This window comes from Dermacentor andersoni, chromosome 11 (assembly GCF_023375885.2).
Source record: "Dermacentor andersoni chromosome 11, qqDerAnde1_hic_scaffold, whole genome shotgun sequence".
NCBI lineage: Eukaryota > Metazoa > Arthropoda > Arachnida > Ixodida > Ixodidae > Dermacentor > Dermacentor andersoni.
Genome location: NC_092824.1, coordinates 33,717,226 through 33,730,672, shown reverse-complemented (window position 1 = coordinate 33,730,672; position 13,447 = coordinate 33,717,226). Strand labels below are relative to the sequence as shown.

General features: G+C 47.9%; 1 protein-coding gene across 1 annotated transcript in view; it reads right to left on the bottom strand.

Annotated features, from left to right (window-relative positions):
- The window catches only part of Fim (plastin-2 fimbrin), a 59,146-nt gene extending 46,287 nt beyond the window's left edge, over positions 1-12,859 (bottom strand). The window contains exon 1 of the mRNA XM_050167244.3: positions 12,629-12,859. Coding sequence (XP_050023201.2) covers positions 12,629-12,700 — 72 coding nt within the window. The 5' untranslated portion in view covers positions 12,701-12,859. The remainder of the gene's footprint in view (positions 1-12,628) is intronic.
- Between the last annotated feature and the right edge of the window lie 588 nt (positions 12,860-13,447).

The following is a 13,447-nucleotide window of genomic DNA, read 5'->3' as shown; positions in this document are numbered from 1 at the left end:
CAATCAAGCTGATTTAGTATTTTGCTGTCGCATCCATTTAACGTTGACGTTCATTGTGAGATGTCTCATGCCATATATATGATATATTTTCTTGCAAAGATCAGGTCACGTGTTACACTTCGTGTTACATGTTTGCTGCGATGTGCATTTGCGACAAAAATAGGCGCATACGTAACGACTTGTCTGCAGGCCCACCAGGATGTCTACGGTTCAGAACGCAAAGGGGCGCGATTCGAAACAATGTGAACTGTCACAGCGAACGGGTGTCCATCACAGAAGCTCATACGCTGCAGTAACAAATTATGTTTCGCTCTGAATTGAACGATCGATTAATTCATTGAATGATGGACTCAATATTGATTCCTTTAAGAGCGTTTCATATTTGATGAATTAATACAATTATTCAACAATTGGCTGATTAACGATTCATTTTGATTAACGACTGATTTTTGCGCCCGTTAACAACAACCTGGAATTTTACGATGCCTAACTGAAAGGCTAAAAATTGACTTGTGCCCCAACAGAAACGCCCCAGGCGTCTCAATGTTTTTTTTTTTTTTTTTTGCGATGCAGCGATCGTTAGAGGTATATGCTAACTGGAAACACCAAAGAAGTTTACACGCACAACGCATTCTTTTACAGCTCTGTTTTCATTATTTTGCTCTAGTATGTTCATTATGAGAAAAGAAAATGAAGGCCCAAGTTCCACCTGTTGAGATTCGCGGCCAAAATCCAAGCACGCTTACGTCCGTCCGCCGTAACGAATTTGAAAGGATCTTTTCGCATTTGGGGCATTGTGGCTTGATCAAAGTTATCAAAATTCGCTAAGATTAACCACTGGTTGTTTTTGTAAAATAACGTGGTCTATCTTTACCAGAAAAAGAAGTTAACTAGGCCCCAGCAGACGCCGTTGAAATCTATGTTCTCACTGCTATAGACAGTGGTGGAACTTGAAAGATGGCGTCACTAGCAGTATATATGTCGTTCTTGTGTGTTTCTCCGGCGTCACAAGACCTCCTATGGCTGTTTCTATTGTAGAAGCGCAATTTACCAATGCAGCTTTACTTCTTTTTTCTTATTTTAGTGTCCATACATTGTTTCCTACAATGTACACTGTTTACCCCATACGCAGGAATCACTTACGCCTGGCCCGTGCATTCACCAATGAGTACTTATTCTGCCTTGGAATTGACAATGGCGCCTATTGTGATGCCTTTGGTGTCGAGGAAGACTATGGAACGTCTCCTGTGCTACTGCCCGTCTTCTGGAAAGGGCTTGGTCTCCGCAGCGCTCTAAACCAGATGAACGGAAGCCCCTCCTCGTTCGATAAGACCTTGGCGACCGTGGCCTCCCATATCACGGCTACGGAAGGCCGCGAAAGCGTTGCTGCTATTTCTGAAGGCAACCGGACAGAACGGCCGTCTGCGATACACAGTGCTGATAATTTTCACTACGTCGGCGACATACGACAATGGGCTGTTTCTCCTCTTAATCGTCTGCACCCCTTTCCCTTTGTCCCAGTGCCGGGTTTCAAACCGGGTTCAGTCCTGGCTAACCCCCTGTCTCACATTTATATTTGTCCGTTACTCTCTCCCTCTCTTTCAATCTCTCTCACAAGTACGCTGCCGCCATGGTCCGGTGCCCAATCGAGGACCTCGCGCGTCGCAGCGGCGCGTTTAAGAAAGTCGGCACCGCTATAATACGTCACCCCAGTTAATGGCACACAGCTGCGCGACGCTATGCGAAAGCGTTCCACTGTGACGATAGCTTCTGCGCGGGCTCTTCCGAGACCTCGCTGCGCGCTAGCAAGTCCGGGAGCTGCACGCGCCACAGTTCACGACCAAGTAAGTGCATCGCGCAAGCGCGTGAAACGCGCGCCTCCCGGCTCGTTCAGTGAACCGCGGATAAAAGCGCGCGCGGTTCACTGCACCCCCCGCCAGTTGCAGTGCGCCAAAGAAATCGTTAATAATGCGCCGACGCGCCTGAGAGCCCGCGTCGCCACTGCTCGATTCTCTATGCACCGGTACACCGGGAGCGGAAGGGGGGGAGGGGGGCGTCACTTCGATCTGATCCGAGTGACTGATCGATTATCATTGCGATAATAAACGCGTAATTCATATGGCGAATCAGTTTTGCGGAACGCCGCAAGGCGGAGGAACGTTCGTTAAAGGGAAAAACTGTGATCCACCCCTTAAAGAATGCCGCCAGAGTTAGCTACTCAGCTTAACACAAACAAACAACAATCATTAGCGGAGCAGTGGGAGGTACAGCTCGCCAGCTCGGACCTGGGGGTGCAGAGTACACTCCTCCAGCAAGTCCAGCGCGCGGTCACGGCCAGTGGAGCCCTGGACTAAGGGAGCCACCTATCGCTCTTTGACCCCTTTCCCCCCATTCCCTTTCTTAATAAAGTTTTTACGACTGCTAACTGTCCTCCACCTGAGCGTAGCTCGAGGCTTTATTTTCAGCGGAGCTACATGTATAGCTGAATGTAGCAAGAAACTACACGCAGCACGAAGGTAATACCTTGCAGCTTCGTGCTGTATGCTCCATATTCGTGCTGCATTTACGTCGACGCAGGCCAGTGTCCTTTCGCGTAATGTAACACAGCTCGCAAACAGATAGGAGCAGCATTACGACACGCCGTTGTTCGCAATCGCTTCGATTGCAACATGCTGTTTATTGCTGTTTATTTTGTTTTTTTCTATGTTTCCCCTGCTATCATTTCAGTATTTCACAAGGTTGTATTTCTCTGTGCCTTTTTTACTTCTCTCTGTCACTCTTTCGTGAATAACCGCGAAGCCTTGTGCGAGTTCCAGTGGGATTTGCGAGCTCTCAGTTCCCTTTGAACGAGACTTGCGTTGGGACTAGTTGCTATACTGTTTGAATACTCTTTGCTTTCACAGAGTTCATCCGGAAACACAACGTCTTCTGCGAATCGTCATGCAAGCCAAGCCTGCAACGTTGCAGGGCGTGGGACAACGAAAACGTGCTAATTTATTGAAATTACGGTGCTTTACATGGCGAAACTAGACGGCAACTTATGAGGAACTCTGCATACCGGGGAGCTCCTGCTTAGATTTAGATTAGACATTTCATTCTAAAAAAGAATGAACCTGGCAAGTTTCGAAAGCATTTCCTGCAGGAAATCAGCTCAAATACGGGAAGATGCTTAGAAATCGGTGACTTCATACTAACGTGCCGGTACGAAACTCAAGAATGGCGTACTTCCTTTTTTTTTTTTTTCTATCAGCCTTTTTCAGTCAGACAAACAAAAAACCTATATTTAATGGTATGCTTTACCACTCTGCATTAATTAATATAACTATTTAGTGTCGATTTATCAGACATTTTCTTGTACAGTTTCCGACGTTTCTTTCCGGGCGATCTTTAGCGAAATCGCAATAATCGAGCGAATCCAGAAGCTTTGGAATGCCATACAGCGAAGACTGAATAAAAAAACAATATGAAAACTGCACGTTTGCTTTGTCTGTCGCTATGTGCGATTTTGAACTATGGCGACAGGATGCTGACGCATTGCCAGTGCAAAATAGAGTGGCGGTTTCCCCCGTACACCGCGGGGTCAGGTTCCGGCCGTGCCTCTGCGGTGTATCCGTTACTCGGGCCATCCGGCCCGCTCGGGTCACCGTTATCCGGCACACTGCGCGAATGCCTTTTTTTTTTAAAGAAAACGTCAACGGGGCGCTCATTTTGCAAGTACAGCGGTGAAGGTTGCGCATGCTCGCAGTGGTACATGGACCCCACTGGCGTACCCTTATTGAGATCAGTTCACACAGCGTACGAGATTGTCCACCGACTTCTCGAATAACACCGCTTGCTCGTGTTGGCTTGCATGCCGACGTGGCACTGAGTGGATGCGGCGTCGCGTTCTACAGCACGAGGTCGAGGGTTCGATACCCGAACCAAGGGTGTCGCATTCCGATGGGGGCAGGAATGCAAACAACGCTCGTTCAACGCTCACTGGGTGTCCGGTAAACGAACGCACGTGGTCAAAAGCCACCCTCTCTCATGGCCTATTGTGCAGCTTCGCAACGTTAAATCCTGACAAGTTACTGGCATAACGTTTCCTCTGGCTTGTGTACCACGTATCCGACGTTAACTTGAGTCAACCAAAAGTTAAAACATGCAATTGCCACGTAGAGCTGGACAGAAAAGAGGTATGTTTGCCCCGTCGTCGCTTTGAGCAAGTCATGCAGACAATATTTTTTTGTGTGTTGCGCCTAATTATATATATATATATATATATATATATATATATATATATATATATGTCACACTCAGGGGCATAGCCAGGGGGGTGGGGGCACACCAGGCACGTGCCCTCCCTCCTCCTCCAAATTTTCGATACTAAGTTTGCGGTACGACGAAGCCGCTACCCACTATTACTAATATTTTAACAAAAACCTAAAGGACTCTTGCTTATGCGCATGGAAATAAACTTAATTTGTTTTATCGTATTTCTTTTGCAGTAAATATAATTTCAAGGTAAATATGCCATTAAGCTCTGCGCTTAGCTAAATTTCCATTGAAGTATTTAGGCTCCTGCTTGTGTGCAATAAATAGTTCAGCAAGCTTTTATTTATTTTTATTCCCGTTTTGTTTTTTCATTCAGGTTCACTATTCTGTATGATCGACTTCTGTGCTTCTATGTATTGTATATGTACTAGATAGTTCTCTAAATTTTGCTGATAATTACGTTAAATACATTAACGTTTGCTATGCAGAGCAAGTCCCATTTCAGTCTATGACTCTGGGACCTTGCTCTGCATTTTACAGTCTGTACTGAAATACGAGAACAGCAAGTTCGCAGTTTCGCACGAAAGGCGAAGCATTGATAGCGACAGCAAATTATTAGACAACTACACGCCAAGTTTGCCTGCGTCGTTTAGTGCGTGTGCGCGAGTGCGCCGAATTGCGCTCTAATTATTTTATCGAGACGACATGCCAACTAGCCCAACAGCAAGTTCTTCTAACGTTAAGTGAGGTTCGTGGTATTACTAATTGTAGCAAAAAAAATTGCTTACTAATGGATTAACAAGCACGGCGTCATGCGCGCACAAGAAAACACAAGCACATTTCACTCGATGACTGAGGACACTTGCTGTCAGAAGGCTGGCGTGACGAAGAACGCCTGCATAGGGGCAATGAACCTTACAGGTTGCTTCTCGCTTCTACGCATATGCGACACCTGATATTACGCGACCTTGATACCTTGGCCAGCCTCTCGGTTCAAATCGGCATTCTATCCGCATGACCGCAAGTCTTATTGACGACATGCATGTTCGACTAAACAGCTAGACATAAAATTAAACAAGCGTGCAGCAAGGTCAACACCCAACAGCAGCGCGATAATAGGTGTTGCTCTGAGTGTACTAAGTGATGTTACGAGCAGAGAAAACTAGCAAAGGCGGTTACTCAAAGAATAAGTTTCAGTGCTTAACTGCCGTGTTATATGGATGTACCGCAAGTGTCTCATACTTGTATAGAGAGGGACGAGCAAGAATGCTCGCCTGCCTGCGAATATTTTTTCGGAGGAGGGGAACCAAGACAAATGGGGTGGGGGCTTCCCCCACCCCCGAAAAATATTGTCTGGTTAGGCCAATGGTCACACTAGAGAAACCACTGAGCAGCTGTTGAAACACAGCGTGTGTGTGTTCCATTCAGGTGAAGCGATATCAAAGAGCAAGGAATAAAAAACAAACAGAAAAAGACAGGGTTTGCCAAAATTCAAAGGGCGGTGCACTAAACATTTCGAAGTCAGATAAGGATGTCCGGGAACAAGATGTTATGGGAGGAAATTTGCGGAAGACTAATATTTGCATAACTTGCGGAAATAGCGCTGAAACCATACAAGCGATTTCGTAAACTTGTCGCAACGTTATTATATCGAAACCTCTTTAGAGTATTGTCGCAGCATTTACTTGGAGGTAAATTATCTTACTTACGCTGTCCGATACCTCGCGTTCGAAGAACAACAAAGGAAATATTGTTGAATCTGCCGTAAAGAATAGCAAAATATGGCTGAAGTACTGATTACGTAAAGGCAGGAAACGCGCAGGACGACTCGACATTAGCGTTCAGGGCAACACGTTTCTTCCAGGCTGAATGGAATTGCCAACACGAACTACGAATCACAATAGCCTATAACATAGATGGAGGAAACGCAGAAATTAAGGGAATCGGTGGCATCAGCTATCACTCTAAAGAAATGTATTAGCTACTATACCTAGTGAAACACCATTAGTTACCTTAGTATAACTGCAGTTAGCAACGATATAGTAACATAACTAAAAAAAATGGAAGTCACTTTTATAAATGTGTCTCAGCTACTAATTCCGAACGCGGTTACCACCACCTAATACGTACAAATATTCTCACTTTTGCTGCATATATCGGACCAGCAGTAGCGGATTCCATAGTGGGTACGAGACGTGTGCTATACAACAGAAACTTTGATTTCGGTTGCGCTAACTTCGTTCGGAATTGGTAGCCGCAGACCCATTAGTAACAGTGACTACCTTGTTTAGTCGGTTGTTAGCAGCTCTGTCTTTACCAACTGCAGGTATACTCTGGTAGCAAATGGTGTGACGCGAAGTATAGCTACTACAACCCCATATTTCTTTTTAACAGTGTACCACCCCGTTTCAAAGAGATTGTTCATTACATTCACTCATCATGATCATCAGCAGCAGCACAAGCCTGGCTACGCCCACTGCAGGGCAAAGGCCTCTCCCATACTTCTCCAACTAGCCCGGTCATTTGCTCATTGTGGCCATATTGTCCCTACAAACTTCCTAATCTCATCCGCCCACCTAACTTTCTGCCGCCCCCTGCTAAGCTTCCCTTCTCTTGGAATCCAGTCCGTAACCCTTAAGAAGGAGCTTTAGCTCGGGCCAAACTCCGCCGCGGCCTATTCAAATACATGTAAAACGCAAAAACGTCATTCTGAGATAACCCCTGGACCGCTTTTAATGACATTTGTTGCATTTGAGAGAGAAAGTTAAAAAGAAAGCAGAATTTCGATTTAGGGTTTGAATTTTGTTAAAAAGATTTTCAAATATTCGGCCGTTTGAAAAAAATAGAAGCACAAGTTTACAAATTCATAGCCCTGCATCAAGAACAGATATTGCGGTTCTGTAGACGGCATCCATTAGATCATTCAAAGCGGACAAATTCGATATGTCATTTTACATCTTACGTGAATTTGTTACTTTGATTACTAGAGTTCTGCAAAAGCAGTATTTCCATATTACCAAATTTATTTTTATTCATGTGTGATATCAATTTTGTCCGCTTTGGATGTACTATTTGATGCAATTCACATAATTGTATTATTTTTTTTGTTGAGTTACAGAGTTGTGAACTTGATAGTTTCGTTTGCTGAAAATATGTTATTTTTGCCAATTTTTAATAAAAAATTGACGACCTAACTCAAAAATTCGAAACCAACAGTCACTAGATTTTAAGTTTTTCTGTTAAATGCAACAAACTTCGTCAACCTTGCTGCACCGGTTGCCGAGAAAAACGAATTCTCCGTTTACATGTACTTAGATAGGAGCAGCCGAGCTAAAGCTTCCTCTTAATGACCACCGGTTATCTTCCCTCCTCATTACATGCCCTGCCCATTTCTTTTTCTTGATTTCGACTAAGATGTCATAAACTCGCGTTTGTTCCCTCACCCAATCTGCTCTCTTCTTATCCCCTAACATCCACACCCATCATTCTTCTTTCCATTACATCCACTCATCAATCCATAGATAGTCTGTTGGGTCGAGGGCGAGCTTGGAGTCAACGTCCGCTTGCAAATACCTGGGCGAGACGAGCTCTTCAACGGGGCTGCGAAACAATAGCGAGCACTTTTCACGGTGTCAGGCACGCATGCACTTGGCAGATGCAGCGGTTTGACACCGATGGCTGGCAAATGCACGAGATAACGTGGGACGAGGAACTTTTTCGGGCCGAAAGACACGAGAAGTGTTCCACGCGATACAGGTGTGCCGACAAGGAACTTGAGACGCTACGAGCGGGCTATTGGTTCCGCCATCGTCCCTCGGCACGGGATAATACCGTATACATTCAAATAAGGGCCGCTCTCTTTCTTTCGCCATCTTGACAAGGTGCAGCCCTTACACGGGACCACGCCATTACGGTACAATGTCTCCGCCGACCGTACTCCATCCCCGCAATCTATTTGTACCAAATTAGCGAGCGAGCGCTATTGTTTTCGTAATGCGTTTATTCATTTACGCATGTACGCCACGCGACAAGATCTAGTCATCGCCGCTATCTCGGCCGCTCAGGCTCGGTTGGCCGGAACACTCGTCGATACAATCAACAGATAGATTAAGGTGGTTCACGTGCCAAAACCACGATCTGAATATGAGGCACGCTGTAGTGGGGGTCTCCGGAAATGTTGACCACGTGGGGTTCTTTAACGTGCACCTAAATCTAAGCACACGGGTGTTTACGCATTTCGCCCCCATCGAAATGCGGCCGCCGCGGCCGGGATTCGATCCCGCGACCTCGTCGACACAGTCATCGTCTGGGAAGCAAAGCGTTAGACATATGCCTATAATGTTAAAGCCTTTCACAACAATGTACCTCGGATAGCGGCGCGCTCTTTTCTGTGTCTTTTTCTTGGGGGAGGGCGTGGGCGAGGGGGCACCGCACTCGCGCCAGTGCGGCCCGTACTCGAGTGCATGCGGTACTTGGAATCCAAGCAGTGTAAGAAGGCGTCTCGCGGCGCATCATTCGAAGTGCACGGTCGAGAGGTTCAAGTGGGGCTTTAGGCCGAGCTCCTTCGTGTACAACTGCGCGTGCGAGGGAATGCGAAGTGGGAGATATTGCGCTGTAACTTCTTTCATTGCACCAGCGGGGTGAAATTGCCGGGCGACAGGGAATAAACGACGCAAGGCGTGCTTTCAATGACCGGACTGATAACGAACGGCAAGACGGAAGACTGGCGGTCGAGGCGTGCGCGAGAAGGAAGCAATAAAATGCACCCCGATCGACGTTCCAAGTCACAGCACTCTTTTTTTTTTCGATCATTGGCGAAAAGAATGCACCTAGGTAAAGTTTTATTCGATTAAAAAACATTTTCAGGACATAATTACTATAGAGAAACCCGGCGATTGCAGTAGTTACGTAACTGCGGATATCATGCGTAGCAAATAAATTGTTCTATGGTTCGTTTCTGTGGTACGAAAAAAAAAAGCACTCCAGGTACACTTATTGCACTTTTCGCCTAAACTACCTGCGTTGCGTATCCATGTGTGAACGTTTTCTTATCGCAGTTCTGTTTTGCTTTCACGGTTACCTTGTTTCATTATGCGATGTTCAGCCCACAAATGATCCTATCGAGTACGTCTGCGGTAACCTCGAATGGGCCACCTACGAAATAATTTTTGTTTGCGACGTTCTCAAGTCCACCGAAGAGCATAGGAATTAGAGGCGAAATGAAATTTCTAATTACATAACAATTACGAGTAAAAACAACTTCGAAGAAGGTCCTTACAAAAATACGCCAAGGACAATTTTTCGACAAATCTATCGACAGGTCAACATTCACGTTTTTACAAAGTATATAGGTGCGGCCGCACGCAGATATCCCACCAATATCCTTGCCGAGTATACATCAGCACCAAATTTCCTTCCAGTATTGTTACTATAAAATTAACTTCGAGCATCCAAGTACTGCAAACACTCACGCTCTTAAGCCCTCAGTAACACTATATACAAAACCGTGATCACTCTTGCATTCAACACCGCTTTAGTACCTGCTTCGCCTCCAGATGTATTACAGCTCGGGACTATACATCCTATAATACTAATCAATATTCAACGCCAGAACACACAAAGCTGGGCAAAATCCCAATGCGCACAGAGGAAATAACAGGAGGAAGAACATTCCAGTTTCTTACGGCCAGAGGTAAGAACGAGTAACGCGACCTCTAAAAACAGAAGTTCATAAAGTTTCAAATTAAGACCTCTTCCTCGCAATATACGTGACAGTGGTCTAATAGCTTTCTGTATACCCGTTTTACAATAGTAAACGTTGTGGAAACAATTTAGAGGCAACCAACGTGGCGAGGCACATGCTGTTACGTGACTCGGCGACGGAACTGGGCGTGACCGCGTAAACGGTCGATTCACGTAACCGTGCCCACAACACTTGGCAGCCGTTCAAGGTAAAACAACAGCGAGCGGAGGCGACCGCAGACGCCGCGCTATTAAAGAAAAATAAAAACAGGAGCTAGTTTTCGACGAAATAGGAACTATAACCCACATCGTTTACAGCTGCTCCGGCTAGGCAACCAAACGGATATCCCTCGGCGACGGCGAAAAAGCAGATACGGAAAACATACCGAAAATACAGTAACAGACAATCGTGCCGTATTATTCCGCAGTTGTCAAGACAAAAATACAGGTTTCCCTGTCTTTTCTGAAATAGGACTTAAGTATAAGTACCACAGCACAGTGCTGATGACATCTGAATCAGTCTTAATTTGACGTATGTAATACGTAGCTTTCCTATTGGCCAAGTGTGTTTAGACATTACCGCCTCTCGGAAACTAATACGTTGCTTTTCGCTTCATTTCCATCTATTTTTTATTATTAAAAATGCTAGCGGGAGTACGTAGATTTCGAAGCTCGCGCCAGGGGGACTGCCGAGCGTAAACCTGTCCGACATTCAACATTACCCAGGCATGCAGACTAGGCCCACAAGAAAGCATAATGCTACATGTCGTATACAGAAAGCAAAGCCCGAGATAAAATATACGGACGGTAGTTGTCTGGCTCTGAAAGTATAAACGGGTCGCGGCGCGATTGTACAGAGAGGACGCACTCGTCACATGCTCCCCCCCCCCCCCCCTATTTCGCGACCTCTCTGCGTGCCGTACCGCAACCCTTTTAAGTCGGGCTCATGAAATGTGCAGCAGTGCCTTCACCCCGCCCAGCTCTCTTACCAGCCAGCGACGTGCCGCAGCTGTCAAAAGCGTCAAGCCGAGCCAGACTCGCAAAACAGCCCTACTCGGTAGGCAGCACGCAGTGCATACACACTGCCCCGAAACGTATACCGGTGTCACGCGGGACACTTTCGATCGCGATCGAGCCTAATCGTGATCGAACGTCTACATCGCGATCGGTTCATTTGCGCCGGTTGAGGTAGGGAGCCTAACGTATGAGCGAAATTCGAACCGGGTCGGGCCCAATCGCGATCGAAAGAGTCCCGTGCAACACCGGTATTAACTTAGCGTGACCCTTAGACCACTGCAGCAAAGTCGAACAAAAAAAGCTCAGAGAGACTGCCTCGTACGCAGGACCTAAACTGCTTTAGTGGACGACATTTCAGCGAAGTTTCTTTGCGCTGTGTCGCACTCGGAGTGAAACTTAAGTTGCCTTTCGCACGAAGTCGCTCGAAAATACCTGCGTATGCAGCCTTTACAGCGAAGTTTGTCGAAGCTTGAGCAGAATACTAACACGAGCCTATGGGCCAGGCCTACCACTGGCTAATAGTAATTCGAACGTTTATTGCAACGTTCTCCAACACACGTAATCGCAAAGGTTTTGGTGTACGAAATTCGAGAGAGAAACGAGTTATTCGCACCTACGACGATTCTATGCCGAACTTTTGGAAGTTCAGTGGTCGCAGATCCCCGGATGAGCGGCGATGTCGCCGATTTGTCATTTCGGTACTGCGAAATGTCATGAGGCGGCGGCTGTTGATTTTTTCAATGAGGCAGCAGGTCCCCGATGAATCGCAGTACGCTCGCGTGGAACAATCATTACCCACATCGTGCGCATACAAGTGTTGCTGAATAGCGCGCACCCTAGACAAGCTACGGACTAGCACCCACAGCTCGAAGTGTGCCAACTCGTGTTCGCGCACTTGGCGGCAGCAAGGCACAGACGAATCAAACCGCGATCTGTAGATACTCCCGCGACAAAACCACGGACGGCGAGCCGACAGGTGATGCGAGTGCCGAAAGCGTCCAGCAGTCACACATTCTTCCTTTTTCCACGGCGAAAAGCTTGAAAGTGAATTCGCGCACTGCCTGCGACGCTCGCTCGCACGTATACCGGAAAGTGTACATACACGCCCGTGCGCAAAGACAAAAAAAGCGGCGACACTCTGCCAGCACGCAGAGGAAACAGCGGCAGGCGGCAGCGCCTTCGACCGGCAGCGAGACGGAAAGCAAAACAAAAGAAAGGAAAGAAAGCCCCGCAAAATGCGCCGGGCGTCCGGCGAAGCCACCTTTTTCCGGTGGGCAGCAGACGATAGGGTCGCCAGACAACGTACGCGCACAATACACCGCCGCCCCGGCACGGCACGGCTTGACCGGCGCAGAATTCCCGGGTGGCGCCGACGATACCGAGGCGAAGATGGGAGCCTGCGAGGGGTGGCCGAGGGTCGCCCGCCGCGTGGCCCCAGCGACGAAAGAATGCGGCCCCTCGCGAGAAGCCCCCCAGGAACCTCCTCGTCTTTTTCTCGCGAAGGGGGCCCCCCCGAGCAAGCAATCGCACGCGCCGAGGATCCGAGGCGGCGCAGGAGCGACGACCACCTGTTTGGGCGGGCGGCGTCAACGGGCGCGCACACCTTTCCACTCACCGTTTCGAACTGTCCGCTGAGCTCCTCGCGTTGTTCGTCCGACAGCAGAAGAGAATGCCGCGTTCCCGCCATGATCTCGGTTCGCGTGCGCAGGATTCCTTCGTTTGACAAGCGGGGGCACACGCCTCCCCTACGACGCCGCTTCACCGAAGCACACGCACGCACGCACTCGCAAGCCAACGTCGGCGGAGAAAGCCGCCGCTCAACGGCAACCGTCGCCGTCGCCGCCACTACCGACCGCGGCGCCACCTCGCGAGCGTGAATCACGCCTATGACGTAACCTTCGCCGGCCTCGTGACGTGCGCCGAGGGGTGACGTCATGGCACTCGCACGCTGCGCGCGATGTCCATGGCGCTGGGGCGTCTTCACTCGCGCGCGCGCCGAAATGAGGGCGCGAGATTATAAAATGTTTTCCAAGGCGCACGTTCGTGAACCGTGACCCCTTTCGCGGGCGAAGATGGCTGCGGGCCAACTAACTCGACGAAGTGAGCAGCGATTCCCGCCGATGGCGCGAGCTCAGCAAACAAAAATTTTAAAAGGAGGCGCGCGTTCGTGCGTGAGTCAACGCGCTGCTTTGATTAAAGCAGTATAAACACATTGCTTCACTGGTGACTCAACGCCCTTTGGTTGTAGTCGGAAGGCCGGATCCTTTGCGGTGCGACAACCGCGACTGTCATTGTTTCTTTATCGGGAAATGGAACGCGTAACAGCCTTGCTCGCTTCATTCAAATGCCCGATACCGTCCGTGCTGACATCGATACGTCGACCTATCGCCCTTCTTTACACTCCTGAATTAGGCTGTGTTATATGATTCAATCT